The sequence below is a fragment of the Apostichopus japonicus genome, chromosome 20, assembly GCF_037975245.1.
Source record: "Apostichopus japonicus isolate 1M-3 chromosome 20, ASM3797524v1, whole genome shotgun sequence".
Lineage (NCBI taxonomy): Eukaryota > Metazoa > Echinodermata > Holothuroidea > Aspidochirotida > Stichopodidae > Apostichopus > Apostichopus japonicus.
The window spans coordinates 17,270,562-17,290,291 of NC_092580.1; the positions used below are offsets into that span (position 1 = coordinate 17,270,562).

The window sequence follows — 19,730 nt, forward strand, 5'->3', positions numbered from 1 at the left end:
GGTAACATATGACGTCTTGTGATTGGACAAAATACTCCGTTACGCAGTGACTGCGTACGTCGGTCGCCGCGATATGTCACGAAATAGTTATAGCAGTCACGTTTTCATAACGGAAAAAACATTTCTCCTCGAGGTTAAGGTGAGGTCATCTTACTTCAATAGTATGAAAGTGTTTTTGTTTTGTTTTCTTGACATCGTCCTGGTATTTTTTATAGGTGAACACACTATACCCTTTCATCCGTACCGATTGAATAAAGCTGTTTATACTTCAAGGAGAAAGAAACCGTAACCCCTACCTCTATAGAATGTAAATTATTAACAGGAACACAAGATAATTCCCAGGCTCAAAGAATCCCAAGATATCTGCGTGTATATATCACCTTCTGACTGAAGGTTGAAGAAAATCATTTGATCGGACTTGTGTATAGCGTGCACCATATACAACGTCAAAGATCAGTTCGGTTTGATCTTAAGATTCCGGTTGCCAATGGTGATTACTTTACAGGCTGATCTTGGTACCTTGTTACCAAATTTGATTTCCACAACCGTGATCTGCATTTTATTATTCATACCGAAGGCGGAGCTTGGAAGCTAATTTGTTCATGCACGTAATGATGAGTTAGTGAACTACTTGCTGGTATATCCATTTATAGTTAAGTTGAACTGCATATACTCTCCAACGCTGTACACGTTTGTAATAAGAATTGTTCACTGTTGATACTTCTTTCCATTACAATAGCGCATAATAATGGATTACACAGCGTCGATATTCGTGTTGGTTTCTATGTTTGCTGTATGCAGTAAGTATTTTGTTTTGTTCGCTTTCTTTTTCGCACAATGATAATTTCTTTCTTACAGGTTTTGTGATAAAAGTTAAGGTGCGGAGTCATGTTTCTTCGATACCGGAGGCGTATATTTAGGTTAAATCTCTTATGTAACAAACAAGTACCTTTACAGTCAAACAATGTTTAAAACAGTGTTTGACTGTTTGTAGTTATTTTTCTTCGGGTACACTATATAACAAAGTGTAAATTTTCTGTCGTAATTTTTAAGCATTTATTCTGTTTGAAGTTTTCTTGAATAACTTAAATATCTAAAAGTATAGCTTTTCTAAACATTCCTGCCTGTCATGTGGTTTTGGGGTAATATCGACTGGAATTGGATGTTCCCCTTTGTCGCATGTTCGTTAAACACCATGCAGTAGAATCACTGTGGTGGAGTGGTAGGAACTTCGGTCTGTGACACAACGGTCCGGGGTTTGATTCCTACCTTCGCCTGATGAGTCCCAAAAGGACGAAACCGGTCGCGAAGAGGAATTTTTCTGGTGTGTTGATCTTTATTAATATAATGTATATATGTCATACCACTGGCTACATATTCTATATATATATATATATATATATATATATATATATATATATATATATATATATGTATATATATATATATATATATATATATATATATATGTATATATGTATATATATATATATATATATATATATATATATATATATATATATATATATATATGTATATATATATATATGTATATAATTAAATCTGGTAGAAAATTAACGTAGGCTTAACGTGTTGTTTAGCGCTGCATAAGCTAAACCAATTAACAAACAGCCCTCCGGGGGAGATAAACAATGCAGAAACAGCCTGGTGAGGGTTAGTGCCATATTTTCCTTCAGTTTTCGTAAGGCAACATACTCCACATGTACTATCTATATCAATCCGCCCGAGTGTTCTCCTATCTTAAAAAATGATGGGACCGGTCGATTATTCGATTATTCGTTGTGGCTTGCATCAGTCGAAGAGCATGAATTAAATATATGTGGTGGGAACATTTGATCAATTAAGGCAATTTATACAATTGCAGGCCTACCGAGAATGGCGTTGAAAGTTGCCGAAGAGAAAAGAGGCTTGTAACACGTGACAACATCGTGAGGGAACTTGTTATGGCGTATCATGTTACCATAATATAAATATAAAGCCAGGAGGCTGCAAAAAAAAAAACGTGAATGGAGGAGGTGCAATTCATGGACTGGTATAAACGATGACAATACATTTGTAAATATTACATATAACAGACATGATATCCCACATTACTACCTGCAATGACACCATATAAGCATACATCCCTAACATGTTATCACTAGTTCAGCCTTATTATACGCTCCTTCCTCAATAGCGTATACTATTCTTGGCAAACTGACACCTTGTAGAGTACACAAGTCGAAAATGTAACGGAGAGCGGCGGGGTGTGAACGGGAGTGGGGGTGGGTGGGGGCGGGGGAGGGGTAGAGTAAATTACCAGAACGTGCAAGTAGTTAATGCGCATCAATAAGGCAATTGGTTGGGTTTCGGTACTGATAGTATATGGTAAAACGGGTATCCCTCCAGATTGAACAAAATGATAATGTATATCCTACGTTTCGACAGCATGTAGAAACAATGAGTAGGTATAGTAAGTACATTACTCCAAATGTAGCGTGTAGTTTTGAAAGGAAATTGTCGCTGACCGTGTTGGTCATAAATGTAAACCCCGACACCTCAAACTTTGAAAAATGAAACAAACACCACCGCCCTCGAAAAATACCAACAACGGCAACAAAAACGACAGCTTTCGTCAGTTTCATAGAATAGGGGAAGAACATGATTTCTACATATTGGTGGCATCGAGCATCAAGTCCCCCAGATTGTACTACTGAGGCTAAATGCCACACTGAATGTCACAATCATGTTCAAAGGTCATAAAATTCATCCGTATATGTAATTAAAAGACACACACACAAATTCTGCTTTTAACGGTTCCGCTTTTCAGTGAAGCAAATAACAATATTCTCATATAATGCTCTTGCACTAAAACTTGCTCGAGAAATCCCTCTAGATTTTGCCTATACTTTCAGACGTCGGAAAATTGTTATGGGAATAGTGTATTCCTAAATTTTATTAATACCATATAACATTAGATGTCCATATATAGGGAACTATCAAAATACAGCAATGGCCAGAGGAATTGACTGGTATACTCAAGGTGCATCTGTTTTTTATTATCCATTCCATATGTTATTGTTAAATATATGATAATGTTAGAAAGAAGGGAAGAACAAACAAAAGAAAGCACATTAGGTAACCTCTCACAATGATTTCTTAGCGACAGCTGGTGTCTGGAAAACAATTGGTGTTACGGTACACCAAATAAAACAACGAAGTCGATTAGTGTGATGTGATACGCGTTCACATAACTTTTAAAGGGCATTCAACTTTACTATCAAGTTGATATTATTGTCGGTTAATTGTTCAAGTTGTGGTTAATGCCGAAATCGGTCTTAATATATATATTTTTTCTTAAAAGAGAAAGAAATGGTCTAAAATTTATACCGTATATCATGCATATATATATCGTGTGTATAAACAATTCAAAGTAATGTAAATAGTGTCACAAGAAAGGGCAGGCGTAAGACGTTAAGAGTAAACAAAGCATTAAATAGAGATCGTAAGACAGGAACTGAGATTAAAGGTCACGTTAAAGGAACGTAAATTGACAAAATATAACTTGCTTTTGAAAGCCTCACTGCTAGGGTGAAGGTTAGGTCAATTAATCTTACAGTTTTCTCATCTGTATATCAAGCGACCCTGGGTTTTATTTTTCATCGTATATATTTGTTTCACTGTATTATATAATTTTATATTTGAAAAAGATTACGTAAAGGCTAAAGTTTTGGCAACAATGTCATTGGCGTAGCCAGGGGGCGGTGGGAACAGGGGGAAAATATCCACATACACTTTCAGGCATGAAATGGGGACGGCAAGAAAAAAAGAGAGGCTAGCCTACTTCCATGCGTATACTCTCCAATCTCCGCTTACACTGGGAGGTATACGCAGTTTAGGTTTCGTCAATCATGGCTCCCGGCTGCAGCAGGGTGAGGGGTGGGGGTGGAAGTGGGGAGCAATGACTTTTACCCGGGCGTGGTGCCGCCTCAAGGTAGCAATTCACCACTACTATACATTGATCATGACTCCACGGTTCAAAGTAAATTTGTGTTCTATTTAAGCGTAATTGAATTTGAAAAAAAAAAGTGAAAATGGGGAAACAAGTTTACTTAAGCCATATTCTATTTTACTAAATAGAATTAAGTTTTATATTAGGTTAAATATTACTTATATTATTAGGTTAGCTTAACAAGTAAAAAAATTTCTACAACATGTTACAAATAAATTCAATTAAACTAAGAGTAAGAAGAATACATTCGGATTCACGTAAGTAGCATACAATTCAGCTTAATTTAATACAATTGCACTTAAGTGGAAATAATTCTACTTACGCTTAATTGTATCTTACTTAAGCTTATTTGTGTTTTACTTAACCAATTTTTTTTTGTAACTTAAGTCATATCTATTTCACTTAAGTGGAATTGTAAAATTATATTTAACTTAGGTACAATTCAATTTCACTTAGGCTAAGTAATAATTCACTTAGGTGTTTTTGCATTTTGTGCCATTTCCGCTTAATGCAGAATAGCATATAAGTGAAATTCCTTTTAGCTTCAGTGAGAATAAAGTCTACGTTACTTTAAACATAAGCTCGTTATTCAGCTTTAGTAGAATAAAAGGCGGTACCCAAGGGCGGCGGAAGCACTTTTAATCTGGGGGGGCACCAACGTCGAAGGGCACTTTGCAGAAATTCGATTGGACTGATGCAGCCTGATATTTAGTACCCTTTATAACTCTTATTGTATTATCTTATTTGCGTATACACATCACTCCATCAACGCCACCCCCCCCCCCCCCCTCAAGGAAACAATGCATACTAGCCATACTTGCACTGCAATATCTAATGTGCAAATTGGGAAACAAGGAAAAAGACAAATGAGGTGAGATCATTATAAAGTCCAAGTCCCTGCACACGCGATCGATACATGCATGAAAGCAAATGAAATATGTCAAAATACTGAAAGAAAAAAAATTTTCTATGTGCTTTTCAATGGTTAAACTGATATTATTATGATCATTATTATTGTAACGACTTTGCCAATAATTATAACCAATTTGGAAGGGTTATAACACGGCAAATGATTGTATGTTATTGGCATGCGATGTAATGACCAACGCATGCCTATATGATATGCACATTAAGATGTTGAACGCGCGCGTAGCGCGCGAAAAATTTTGGTAATAATTTTCGGGCAAGTCGTTACAGTCCCCCCCCCCCCAAATTAAATTGGGCTCCTACGCCTGTGGTAGTAAACATTTAAAACTTCCCGAAATATTTCATTCGACGTGGGTTTCGCTTTGTAAACTCTTTTTTTTATTTAGAAATTTTTATGTAGAAAAAGGGCACATTTTTAACCTGAGGAAAAGTGGGGGGGCACGTGCCCCCTGTGCCCCCCGGTTCCGCCGCCCTTGGCGGTACCTGCAATGATTGAGCATGGACGGAATGACCCTGACAGAGTATTAATTCCACGAGTGGCACATCTTATGAAACAAAAAACAAAACAATAGTTGGGAAAAAAATCCCGATGTAAAGCAGTTTGCAATCTTGCCTCCTTATTTCCTCAAACTGAGTAAAACATGAGAACTCTTCTAGCCGGATCCGGTAACATCCGCATTCAAATTCCTATTCAATTTGGTGTTGTATCTAAAGAACTGGCCTTACCATTGAACGTTAGACTCTATAGCCTCAGATAAACCCTCGATATTAAAAGGGTCATTTCTTAAAATTGAAAGTGGTATAGAAGTACATCCTGGACTTATAGCAGTGATTTTCAAAGAAAATATTAAAATAAACATCTGTTTCTTAAAATTTTCATTTTAACCCAATTAACATATTAATAAATGTAGCAGGTTTTTTTTCTCAGCCATACATCACACCTATATTGGAACATTTTTCTTCAATACTGCATTTCACATTATTAAGAAAATGTAGTATAAGTATGGATAATAATACAACGACAGACATATAACTGAAGTATATAGAAATCTTTATAATCCAGATTTTGGTCAAATCCGGACAACTTCCGGCACCTTCGTGCCAGGATAATACAGGTTTTATTGTAACTTTAATCAGGCCCGTTACTATTCGGATAACTAAGACACCATGGTGTTTATATGATCAGGGGGAGTTGGTGACAACTCGATAATATGATCATGTACGAAATAAACTAGTGTAAAAAATAATCAATGCCTCTCAAAAAATTGCGTAAATAAAATATATAAGTCAATAAATAAAGGTACACTGGCTGTTGCTGTAATAATATATGACTTTTTTTTATAACTTTACAGCTATATGAAGGACTGGTAACACCCGATTTCGTGGAAGCAATACATTTTTGCAGTCCTTCAAAAACGAATGTCCTTGTAGTGAAATATATATTGCAATCAAATATGACATTTATATGATTCTTGATTTTCGGTTAATTTAAACTGAAGCTCAGAAGATAAATTTAGTCAGCAAGGCCAGGAATAGGAACAGGATCTGTTGAATCTTGAAGAAAAAAAGCAAGGACTAGGCTATTGTCACCTATCGCAACATAGCATGTTTCAATATAGTGAATTTTAACAAATAACCGTAGAATCTAGGCCTTTCCGCGATCACGAATGTTGCAACCTCTCAAGGAAAGCAAAGCAGAAGGGAAGGTTAAGTGATGCTTAGGCTACGAGAAAATGAAGTTAACGATGCTTCAGCAACCTGTTGTGCAATTTGTATTGCTTGTTCTGTCCCTCTGCATACAATTATATCTTTTCAGTGTTCAAAGAATGATACTAAAACTTGGAAAACAGGTATCAGTCTTGTCATTCAACGTTTGACGCAATGGGAAGGATTACAGTGTGCTGTAGGCTATTATATTTTCGTTGGTGCAGGTCAAATGTCTATCTTTTACAATAAGTGAAATGTTTGTCCCGTTTCTCCCTAAATTTATTGAAGTCTTAACTTTTTACACAATAATATATATAGCCCAATACATACCGGTAGACTGCTAGATTGTACCAGCGACGTAGCCAGGAATTTGAAAGGGGGAAGCACTTTTTTGCGATTGATATGGGGGAGGGGTCTAAGGGGAGGGGGTGTCCCCCTCCCGTTTGAGATATTTTTGAACAATTGAAGGTCCTTAGATGCGATCTGTTGCAATGTTTTGCCAGTTTCATCATTATCATGTGATATCATATGATCAGCAGATTTTGTTTCCTGTTTGAATTCTTTTACATGTTCTCTTACATATTATATCAGAAAGACAAACATAGTGCTCTTTTACAAGATTCACATTCACACATTCACATTCACATTTTACATGATTCTTGTTTATTGTCCAATGTCTGGACTTGAATACATTTGACGAACTTAACTGATGGTCAATATAAACTTTCATGTTTTGTAAGACAGCCAGATGTGCAGTGGCCTAAAAACAAATATCGTTATCGCAGTGTATTAGCAGTGTAATAATAATTAATAAGAAGTGCGTATCACGTGCAACAACTTAGGACGAATCATACAAAGGATGAGAACGAACGTTGTCGACGTTGTTGTGCATACGGTTCGTTCGAGTGCGGTTAGGTAGGCAATATGTATTTTATTACGCAGTGGCCAACTGTAGGCTTGTAAAGGGCTATATAGGCTAAATTTAGCTAATTGCAGCTGCCACACTAAGTACGGTAAGTAGTTGAATCAGTAGGCCTGAATGTTACTACGATTATAATCGAGTTAACGGAGCTGACAAGTATTCAAGATCAAAAGAGCACTGACAAAATACCATGCTAAAAAACAACAGTTTTTAAACATTTTTTCGACACCGAAAGGGGGGGCAGTCGCCCACCCCTGCTCCCCCCTGGCTACGTCCCTGGATTGTTATGTATATAAACCCAGCTGCTGCACAACACTGAATTTGAGCACTAGTGGCATCACTGTTGCATGACTGTCATTTTCAGCCTTGCAAGCAATGATTGGTCACGCACCGTCGTCTGCGTTCAGGATACATTACAAAATTACCATGTAAATGTGATTTGTAACATACCAAGGATATGTATAAGTTAACACATCGTTGATCATGCGTCGCATTGTTATAATATAACAATTTTGCTTTGACATAACGACATTACCATCGAACACGTATTTTGTTATTCAGATTTGACATATTTAGCGAAATTGGCTGTAGCAAATCGACTACATATTCATTACCGGTACTTGATTTATTATATTGAGAACAGGATTGCTATGTACGTAACTGGCTGCACATATTAGTTGGTGTAACGCATGCATCATGTTAAGGTTGATGGTACTATATACTTTTCCTCATGAGGATTTGTGAAAGTATCAGCGATATTTTCTAGGGAAAAGGCGACAGGTTCGGGGGGAAAGGGGGTAGGAGACGGAGCAGAGGGGAGGGGAGGGTGACGAAGGGGAGAGGAAGGGAGGGTACAGGATGGGGAAGGAGAGCGGAGGGGCGGATGGAAGGGGTAGATTTGTGGTGGAACTAGTACCCATTCAACTAGAAGGTAGCGGGAGCAATTTGTGTTGGAAATACAAACTGTTTCTATCCCCTCAAGGTCGCTCAAATGAGACACTCCCATACAGCAAACATGAAAAATTGAGTATTATGTCCACACTGGATGTGCCTGAAAATATGTCACAAAATTGAACACACACCTCCCGCACCGAATGCTCTCTGTTATGAGAGAAGTAAGTTGATGAGCTTCATCTATATGAGTTATATCTCGCAGCACCATTTATGTACCCAGGTAACCCCCCCCCCCTCCCCCTGGTTTGTGATTTAATTGGTCCTCATATTCTGTATCAAATATATAGATACATAAGAAGTGTTCATAAAATTGATGGTACAGACATGGGCGTTTGCAGTCTATTGCTAAATATGAAGTTACATTATTCTTTCCCCATATTACCAAGCGCCTCTCATTGACCCCAAAACTCCGGTCTGTATCCCCTGATCCCCCCCCCAACCCCACAATCTCTTGACCAGGCATGAAGATGGGTGCAAATATCACGACGCTGTAAGAAGACGGAGAAACTTGAATTCCGACTGACCGAAATTGTCAGATCTCTATGTCGTTACGTTAATGTCGTTGAAAAGATATATAGCCTATGTACTTGACAATGCGATTGTATTATTGTATGTGCATTTGTATATGTATATGGGTTTAGCCGTATATATGGAAATCAGCTACGCAGTGGGTTATAAATCTATCCCTGGCTTGGAGATATAGGATCATGAGAAAGATGAAATAAAAGAAGGATGGTATTAAAATATTTAATAGACATACAGGTGTATTTTATGGCTGCTGAACGTCAATGTTTTAGTGATTTATAGAGACGATATAGTATATTAATGTATTTTAATCTAACACGTGTTAGAATGCCAACCAATCATGACCTTATACATTCAATCATATTAAGTGTCAAATGTTTATTACTTTTTGTCCTTTCAACAGTTTTTTTAAGAGCATTTTGACACCTTGAGGTTTCAGGGATACAATGGATAGCCAAAAGGTCAGCAACGCTATGCAAAAAGTGACTATAAGAACTTTCGGAGTTAGAAAGTTGCAACCCACAACAGAGTTTGATATTTCTAAACGTAAACTAAATTCACGGGCTCACTTAAGTAGGACTTTGTCTAATAGCAATTTCTTTCTTTTTTCTCTTCAGTTTTGCAAGGTTTTGTTAGTACCGGTAATTAAAATGCTATTCAGGCTTCGGTCAAACCGAACGCGGCGATGTAATGGGTGGAGGGAGAGAGAGGGGGGGGGGGTGACGAAATGAGGCATCACTGGAAGGGCGTTGTGGGGGAGGGGCGGGTCGATATAGGGGTATTGCTGGACGTAGCGATAGAGAAGTTGCAATATATTCCTAAAATTATTTGCTAAGTAATGAGACTTGGCAATGTTTTGGTTGAGTTTTCAGACGGAAGTCTGCATACCGTCCAGTAATGTGCAACTGTACGTACATGAAGGGGTGCATTGCATTGAAGGGGTCCATCGCCCCGGAGATGGTGGGGGGGGGGCTATGGAATACCATTTCCGATAGTCATATTTTGTCATTTACCGTATCATGTTTATTTTTGCCAGTCACAGCCAAGTTTTCAACATTTATTATATATGTGATCAGTATACAATGATAATAAAACGACACGTTGTGCTGAGGGGGATCATAAGTAGTTTTCTCTTCTATACAATAGGTAACCCCCCAGATCGCTTAGTGCATACTACTTGTTACAGGCTTCCATCCAAGTTTATCGCACTTACGCATAGCATAGTTGCAACTTGTTGATAGTTTACTTTCCATTGGAAGAGGTTGGGGAAGGGGAGGGGAGAGGTGGAATAGAAAGGAAGGGAAAGGTGAGGGGAAAAGAAGAGGAGAAAATGAAATGTGGAGGTGAAGGAGCAAATGGGAATGGTGAGGGGGCAGGGTGGCGTTTGATATTGATATCTGAATTCTGGCCTCGGTCTTACTTTATTTCAGCGGCAGTTACGGAGGACGTGGGCGTCAACACAGAGAACACAGAGAGATGCAACTGTCCTTGGTCTGTGCAGGATTTTAGCCAGCTGCAGGAAGAAATTGCTCTCCTGAAGGCAGATGTTGGCGCCATTAAAGTGAGCCTAAGTGAGGAGGAGATACAGGACAACGAGATCCCTCTCATTGAGAATGGTAAATAGGCCCGTCTGCTGCTGCTGCTACTGCTATAAGCATGAAAATCGACCATTGCCATGGCAGGAATTTAAAACAAGCCTGTTATATATATATATATATATATATATATATATATATATATATATACGTAGGCCTAATTTCTGTGTCTTAGTAAGCTTATGTAAAAGAAACAGTGGTTGTTGCAGAATTTTTAGAGGATGTGGAATACACGAAAACACACAGAGAGGCGTGGGCGGAGGGGGGGGGGGAGGGGGGTGGTCACCCAGTACATCGTCAGTTTGGGGAAAACGTCCACTCGTATTTAGTTATAAAGTATTTAAGCACAACCTTGTATTTAGGCCTATTGGTAGACTTATATTTTAAATATGTCCTAAAATGCACAATTTGACCTGTAAGGTTCGACAATTTGCTCAGGGAACACCGCCAGAACCCCCCCCCCCCCCCCTAATACATGGGAGTCGCATTCAACGACCCCACAGTCGCACTCATCATTGGTAAAAAACAATGCATTCCGTCCATAAAGGTCCATGCCCGTACCTGAATCAGTCGGTGGAATTGTGGCATTTGCCCCCACCACCCCTCCCCCAACTTTTGAAATCCCGTGCCCGTCGCTGCAGATATAGCGCTATTTTCACTTTTGTAATATAGAATATAATGTAATAGACAAACCGTTACCATGGTGACAGTTGTCATGTATATTGTAACTGGGATTGAGAGGTCTATCCAAGTGAGCGAAATATGGCTTATAAACCATAAGTATATGCCTAAGCTTTATCTTATGTTACAATACATCACAAAATAGGCCCTGAATAGAATATATAAAATAAGTTTAAATCGCTATCATGCAAGTTTTATACCCAAGGCAAGAGCCCATGGCGCGAAATCATGAAACCAAGCTCACAGTATATTGATGCACTGCTATCATTATACGCTACTATATGCATATACATGCAAGGAAGAATATACTTCTCATGAGGCCAATGTATAATTAATGGTTGTAATTATAAGTCAAGGAGTATAACCTTTAACTTTGATCACACCTATAATCGGCCTGATAGTGCCATTTTCTCTGCAATCTTTAGTTGGAGATATCATCTCACTCGACGGTGATAGCAGTTTTCCTCTTCCGCCTCGGCCAGCAAAGAGTAAGCAAATAATGGCCAACGGGTTAGGGGAGGAGGGGGGGGGCAAGAAGAAGAAGAAGAAAAAAATGGCTTCCATTCCACGCTTTGCATCTAAGCCTATATATATATATATATATATGATATGTTTATTCATGCATATATTGTCACATTTATTCATTATATCCATAATAAGAACAACTTCATCCACAAGCATGACAAATAACATATTATACTGCAACATTCGTTAAAAAAAAACACTATAATCGCTCACTTTCGTTAAAATGGCAGTATTTTATAGAATAGCGCATATCACTTTGAAAACCCCACTTGAGGCTCATGTTTTAGCTTGCTAAAATTTGGTTCAACTTTCGACTAATTTACTTTGTTACAGGGTTTTCTTTCTTTCCAACATGATCCTGTTACAACTTTGAAGAGAATTGACAAATGCCAAATAGGCAGGCTTACATTTTTATAGATATATCACACGTCTATTGCATCCCTATATGTAGCCTATACCGGGCCCAGAATGTGAAATTCAAAGAGGAAAGAGAACGAGAGATAAACAATACGAATAATATTCACAAGTATAAAAGAAGTCACGAAAGCCTCTATATATATGTATTTAATTACGCTTAGAAGAGCCATTGAAATTTCTTCTCTTTTGCATTCAATTTGTCAGTGCGGGTACTTGATATTATGTGTCATACATATACCCACGGGGCCATATGCGCTCAAATAGTGGCTCAGATCGCCGGTGTGACAATGTGTGCAACTGAACACATAACATGGATCAATTACTAAGAAAGACAAGAAAAAACAGCAATTAAAGCGTCTTGTTTTGTATAAAGTTGTACATGCTTTTGCATATGCATGAATATAGGACACGCCTTTGCACACTCATAATAACCAGGCAGTTATTTTTGCGACGCTAAAGCTACCACGAATGTGGGAGAAACCTGCAAGGGTGGATTACAACTTTCACGTCGGGTGGCTTCCAATTAAACAGTTTTACGCAAGGTTTGGAAGTTTTCCAATTTGGCAAAAAATTCAGATGGGAAAACCATAGATTGCGTTTGGTTGAAATCCCCACCTTATACTATGACCCTGCCGGGGATGGAAACCCGAACCTCCCTATTGCTAATAATCATCATCGCTTCAAATGCTACCGCCTTTATCCACTCGGCACAGCACCAAATACTATAATTTCAAACGTATATAATTAGTCAGTGAATTAGCCACACATTGGCATTTATTGACCGACTTCCATTTTGTTGCATCGTACACAATATGTATCAACCATGTCTCTCAAACGTTTGTTATGTAGGAAAAAGTCTCTCTCAGTGTTTATGCAGTCATATTAGCTTACAAACCATACGTCAATGAGAAGCCCCCTACCCCACCAATAAAAAATAAGTAACTGTACCACCGAATATTTATTGGGAAGTTTTAAACAAATTTGAAAATAGCCTTAATTTTTTTTTTTTTTTTTCTCGAACGGGATATTGAATTGCGTTTTTGTTAGTATTTTATAGAACCGCACATTTAAAAAAAAAAATGAGGTTGAGGTAAAACAAGTAATAATTTGTCAACAATAAGTTTGAAAATGTTTCGACAATGCATAACATGTACGAGACATAATCTACGTTGTTCCAAAAGTTTGAGCAGATTAAAATAACATATAGGTTTGAGTAGGTTTTGCTTCAATTATCCGAATACACTGTGGAAGTGTTATAAGAAAGTAATGTGACTAAGTCAGGAAAATAATTTGAGGATAGCGGTTCATTTCTCGCCGAAATATCGGTACACTGACAAGTGACCGCATTTCTTAAAAGAACGTATACCCCATATCTAATTTAAAGTCGGAGACATTGAGCTGCAAATAACGTTGATTGAATATCTTAAAATAGAAAAAAAAAATTATAGAATGTGCTGTTCATCTCATCGAATTTATTTCTATTTTATGCATGTGTGTCACATTAACCGCTTCTTGTAAATGTTTCTCTAATTGCCCTAATCTTATCGCTTGTATAGCATTTTCTTTGACACCGCTGCTTCGCCTTATGTTTAATACGATAATGTATCTATAGTACACTCATAATTCCAGAGAGTGAAAATTGTACAAAACGTACGGCTTACCAGGCCCGTAGTCAGGAACTTTGTTGTTCGGAGGAGAGGGGTGTGAGGGAGGGATGGGGTCACTGACATACGTGAGGGCAAATTTTTGTTTCTTGTAACTTGCGTGGTGCTTTGCGGTGGCACAAATGGGAAGGGCGACAATAATTCTATACAAGGGCGCAAGCCCTCTCCCAAGCGTGACATGCCTGAAATCTGTCCTACATACTTGTTCACGTTATAAGTAGCTTCTGATGACGTATAACACAAACATAATGTGCGAGTCAACCTCTAAACAGAATTAGTTACTTTGATAATAATATTTTATTCCTATTAATTTCAATTCTTTTATTTCTCTGCCTTTTCTCAGTTAGTTGCTACTATACACTGACTATATCTTGTATCGCATTCCGTCTGTCTTCGTGTCCGTAAAGCGTGTAGACCCGAAATTTGTTTCCTCGAATTTACTAACTCTTTTTTTTTTAAATATATAATAGCAACCTGTGTTTCATGCAGTTCAGGAATGTTTATCACGCTGCCTGGTGTTAAAAAAAAAATTAAGCAGAGAAAATGTACAAGATATTAATCGCAAAACGCATTCCATTTGCTTCTTATTTATAACTGCATGTATAACTTATAGATCTACTGGCATGCTGTCTGCAGTCTGTTCGTAACATTTTTGTTTGTCTGTTCGTTTTAATGCTGTGGCTTATACAAGTATGCTTTAAGTTTATGGGTTTATTAGTTATATTTTATTTATTTATCGCTAAGATTGTTAAGTAAAAGATATCTATGATATACTGTGTGAATTTCGGAAAAAAGAAAAAGGGAACTAAGATAGCCTTTCCGGTGGTTCCAAAAACAAACAAAAAATCATTTTCTAAAAATAGATAATAATTTATTACTTTATTCAGCTTTATTACTTTATTCAGCTTTCTGTCATTTGTGAAACAACAAATGAAAAAGGAAAAATAAGGGGGCTACAAAACTATCAATTTTCAAAATGTCTAAAATGGCAAGTCACGCGTCTGGTTATAAATCTAATCGGATTCCTATGACTATATTACTCCAAAGAATTCCTCCGTCATATGTCCTCATTGCCCTAAAATCGGACGAATTGCAACTTAAAAAGTTCAGGGGAAACTTCAATATTTGTCGTCTACCGGAGGGGAAGAAAAGGCAGTAACGTTGAGGATGGGTTGCAGGTTATGTGCTGTTTCCCATTACAAATGTTTCTTTCAAATTCTCCTTTTGTTAAAGCCTATTAGGTGTATTGAACGTGTGCTCGAATCGTGATACATTTCACAGTATAGACTATATAAGACGGAGCTCAAACAATACTAAGACGATTTTGTACAAGGACTTTCATCTACTTTTGGCTTGTACTTTAAAACTGGCGTGATGATGTCACTCACCCCCACACAATTGCTGGATATATACACTCATGTTATAACTCATACATTTGATAGAAACCCATATGTAGGGACCTACTACACAAACTATTCAAATGAAAATCGCAAAAGTTCATGAAAGTTAGTGTTTCAATTCATCATGCTGTCGACCAGAGTACAATCCCTTTAAATAGTGTCCTGCGAGAAATGGTGAACTCTCAACAGGGTAGGAGGAAGCTGGTTTATATTCATGTTGCATATATAATGTTTTTACTTGTTTTGCATGCAACATATATGTATGCTTTTCCTGTTGTTGTTTTTTACACCACAGTTGAGGGATTTGTCTATGCAACATGTAAGCCAATGCCGAACAGTCACCTCGATTCGGATTACTTTCAGCCAATCACAGGCATCATCAACATGAAACAGAACGTAAGTACATCTTTCGAGTTTTTGATTAGTTCATGCTGTCTATAGTGTGTACTGCTTGTCCCTTTATATTGATTAATAATGATACAGCAATAGCCAAACCATCCGTCATCATGAACTGGACATAGAGACTCAGGTTAGGAGACTCTCTTATTTTTAAGTTCTCCCTTTCCCTCAAGTGTATTATACATCCCATATCACCCCCCCCCCCCCCCTAATTGACACGAGCTCCCGGTTATAGTGTGTTATTATCCCATGCATGGTCACGGTCCCGTATGCAAGAATGAGAGTGTTTTCAGTTTGGTGCAATACAGTTTGTTTGTTCATCCAAGTGCTCTGTTTTGGATGAATTTCTTAAATAAAGTTTTGGGGTTTAACATCTGTGGCGCGTCAATAAATGCGATTGGACTACGTAGTATAACATACAGACCATTAGGTTAGTCCCTCACATGTAATACACAGCTTTACATGAAAGCACAAACATGTTTACAATCTCAAATGGTCTTGTGTGTCTTAATCCGAGGGAGCTCTATAGCTGTAGTTTAAATGAAGTTAAAGTCTAAACGGCTTCATCTTGTATATTCATGAGTTAAAGAAAAATGGCTGTGTTTTCCTTGGCGGAATGGAGATAGGGAGAAGTGGCGAAGGCCAGATAACCTATCCACAACAATCTAACTATATCCTAACAACTATTCTCAAACAAATGGTTGAAACAAATGCAAGCCGATCGTATACCCGTCTAGCATTTGAGTTACGTGATAGTCAATATCTTTTGACGACGGGCTAATCCTTCGGTCACGTGATTTTCGTGCTACGATGATTATCGCGTATCATTCCGTTCATTATAGGCTACTGGGGGACCTCTCTACATTGACATCTACATGTACGGGTTTCGATCCGCTTTCGGGTCCCTCCATGGATTCCATATTCATACATACGGTGATCTGAAGGAGGGCTGTCAGTCCACTGGAGGACATTTTAATCCATTTGGCAAAGACCACGGAGCACCAGGTGATGATAATCGGTAAGTGACGTCATTGCATGTGTTCGACCTTTATGCTATTGAAACGTGATGTATTTAACGCCAACACTGATTAACGGAGCTTGATGTCTGTCCACTCATAAAGAACGTGATATACGGTGGTTTATATAACAGCTATAGGTGGAAGGTGCTTGCGGGGCTTCCACGTTGATTTCGTCATGCCGTTTGTCCTTTGTCGTTCTATGTTTTGAAACCAAATAATATTCTGATTATTTATCCCTGAATATATATTGTTTAAGATTTGCTCCTAAATGATCCTATTTGCCTTCTGAATCTGTCCGTTAGTCACGTTGGGGACCTTGGGAACGTTCAACCTGACCACCAAGGCGTAGTTAACACCGGTATGATCGACAACGTAGCAAGTCTGATTGGAGAAAACTCTGTGATTGGACGAGCGTTTGTCGTAAGTAATTTGAAACTTCAACAGAAACAATAAAAAATTAATGTTTAATTGAAAATAGAAATAAACCCTATCTCTCAACCATGTATCCTACCAATATATAAATGTTGGATTGACAGGAACGGACTTGAGGATAAATAAGTGCTATTTGCTCGGTCATGGAATAGACGGCGCTGGGATCTTCAAACAAGCGGCGGATTTTGGCGCCACAGACCGGTGAACTAAAATCGGCGTCACCACGACCTCAACATTGGTGACGCCTGCGGCGCCTCGTTTCCAGTGGGTAGGCAAATCCGCCCTTGTTTATTTAATGATTTACCAGTCCTTCCCACAGCTACTATGTTCCCAGTTTCAGGACCCGTCAAGAGCCGATTTATTCTCTAATTGACTTATTTCAAAATTGCTGCTGTGCAGTGTCGGGAGAGCTGCGTTTGCCTAAGATTCTATGAAATTTGTAATATACGAAATGGAGATTGCTGTTCCTTCATTGGTCAGTTCGAAACTACCACCTTCATCATCCTTCAAACACTGCAGTAATCATAAACGCCGGGTGCCCTGACGTTCCTTTCCCGATTTTCCTTGGAACTGCAACAGGTGCAGCCACTGCAGCAGATTTACGCCCGAGGCCTCGAAACGCTCGAATAACTGTGATATTGGACAACTCTTGACCGCGTACTTGCAGTTTGTCCGCATTTTCGTAGTATCCTAGCATATTTACCTATATCCTCGAATGCTAGCATATTTACCTGTATCCTGTAACACATTTACGTGTATATTTCTACTCGCCCTCATAAATTTGTTCTTATTCTCGTACTGGGGACATGTGGAAATTCAGAATAGATGCTAGTGTGAGATTAAGTACCGTACCGATACTCATGCTAACGGCCTTTGTACACACTGTGAAACCGCCTCTTTCTATTACACACGTTGTTGTACTAGTACAGGATTTCTAATGAGGTACATGTACTTATACTGTAAGTGACCCTCTGATTCGCTAACCCTAAATTAGCCTTCAAGACGTTTAATCTATATTAAGATATCTATACATGCAAAGATTTCCAATCGAACATAAGACTGGAATTGTCAATCAATACACTTTATTCTGAGACTTTAATGGTATTTAATATCAACAACATCCTTTCTCATTCTGTAAAATTAGATCCATTCCGGTGAAGACGATCTTGGACTCGGTGGATTTCCAGATAGCCGAACCACCGGTCACGCTGGACCCAGATTGGCATGCTGTGTCATTGGCAGGTCCGAGCAGTGAAGTTATGGTCACACTGGGTAGCAAGCCCTGGCAAGCTAGGTCATGTATATAACTATATAAGTATAACGATATGTTAAGTTTGAAGTTTCAGTCAGACTGGTTTATATTTCTTACGGAATTAGTTCACCCTTTAAATGTTCCTTATGATCGATAGACATTCAATCATGATTTAAACTATAGCCCAAAATCTTCGATCCCAGGGACGGCTAGGCACGTAGCCATGCAGGGGCGCATGGGACCATACCCCCCCCCCCATGCGGACTATTGTACCCCCTCAAGTTCAAGGCATGGTTACTTTGCCCCTCCTTAAATCGTTGGTGTCCTCCAGCTCAGATGTCCTGGCTACGGGTCCTGGGAGAACTTAGGATACCTTATAGGTGGACTATATGTGCGTACGTATATAACTTCCTATCTGTTGTTCCAGTATTTCTTTCCATCGTTTAAAGCTAAAACCAATATGTCACGTGACATCAGCTCATTGTATAAGCTTGTCAAAAGATGGTCCACATAGGTCTCACAAGAAGCAGGGGAAATATATATCATTGACTTTGTTTCATAATTGGTCACAATTCAAAGCATTTCGTTTTCTTTTTCTCTTCTATTTTTAAAACTCCGTTCTTTGAAAGAGAGTGTGAGCAGCTTTCTATGCACGTCTACTGTGAAGTTTTGGCCGTTGTATTTTACACTTCTTCAAATTTGCGTCATTACTAACCTTTTAACTTGAAACTGTTGGCATACATTGTAAATTACAGCCCGTAAATCAATACTCTATATTTGGCATGCTGTTGTGTGATGTGCAAATAGAAGGTATAAAATCGTGTAGTGTAGCTAAGCATGTGTTAGAGGAGGGGAGGGGGTAGGGGGTGGGCTGAAGGGATTGACAAAAAAAGCAAAGTGGGAGGAGAAGAGGAAAATGGAAGGATAATTAAAGAGTAAACTGTATCCTGTGATATATTTAACTTAATACAGTGGTACCGATTGAATTTACACGATATGTTATGTACATTAACTTCTGGTTAGCCTATAAAGTATTGATCAGATTAGCTCTGTGTGGTTTAGTTTGTTGTTTCGATCCTCGTTCTATATGAATATGACTTTTTTTCTTATGTATAATTACTTGTTTTATTCTATATTCTTCTGCATTCTTCCTTCCTTTTATTTTCTCTGACTGTCTATATGTTTGGTAGACAGGTGTAAGATTCAGTGTTTCTCACATGTATTTTAGATTTGCATGGTGTTAATAGCACGTCTTCTCCAATTACCACTTTGAAATAGAATGTGAAATTAAGACTGTTC

The 19,730-nt window shown here is 38.2% G+C and overlaps 1 protein-coding gene across 3 annotated transcripts; it reads left to right on the plus strand.

The window, feature by feature from the left end:
* Positions 1–234: 234 nt before the first annotated feature.
* Positions 235–19,724, plus strand: LOC139960938 (superoxide dismutase [Cu-Zn]-like). 3 transcript variants are annotated; one of them, XM_071959657.1, is made up of 7 exons: positions 235–800; positions 10,478–10,663; positions 11,725–11,811; positions 15,625–15,725; positions 16,571–16,746; positions 17,050–17,167; positions 18,324–19,724. In XM_071959657.1, the coding sequence occupies exons 1-7, from the start codon at positions 749–751 to the stop codon at positions 18,432–18,434; spliced, it is 831 nt and encodes a 276-aa protein (XP_071815758.1). In that variant the 5' UTR covers positions 235–748; the 3' UTR covers positions 18,435–19,724. The 3 variants fall into 3 exon arrangements, with proteins under 3 accessions (XP_071815758.1, XP_071815760.1, XP_071815759.1); XM_071959658.1 differs by having other exon boundaries at positions 244–800; positions 11,749–11,811; XM_071959659.1 differs by lacking the exon at positions 11,725–11,811 and having other exon boundaries at positions 238–800.
* Positions 19,725–19,730: the final 6 nt, after the last annotated feature.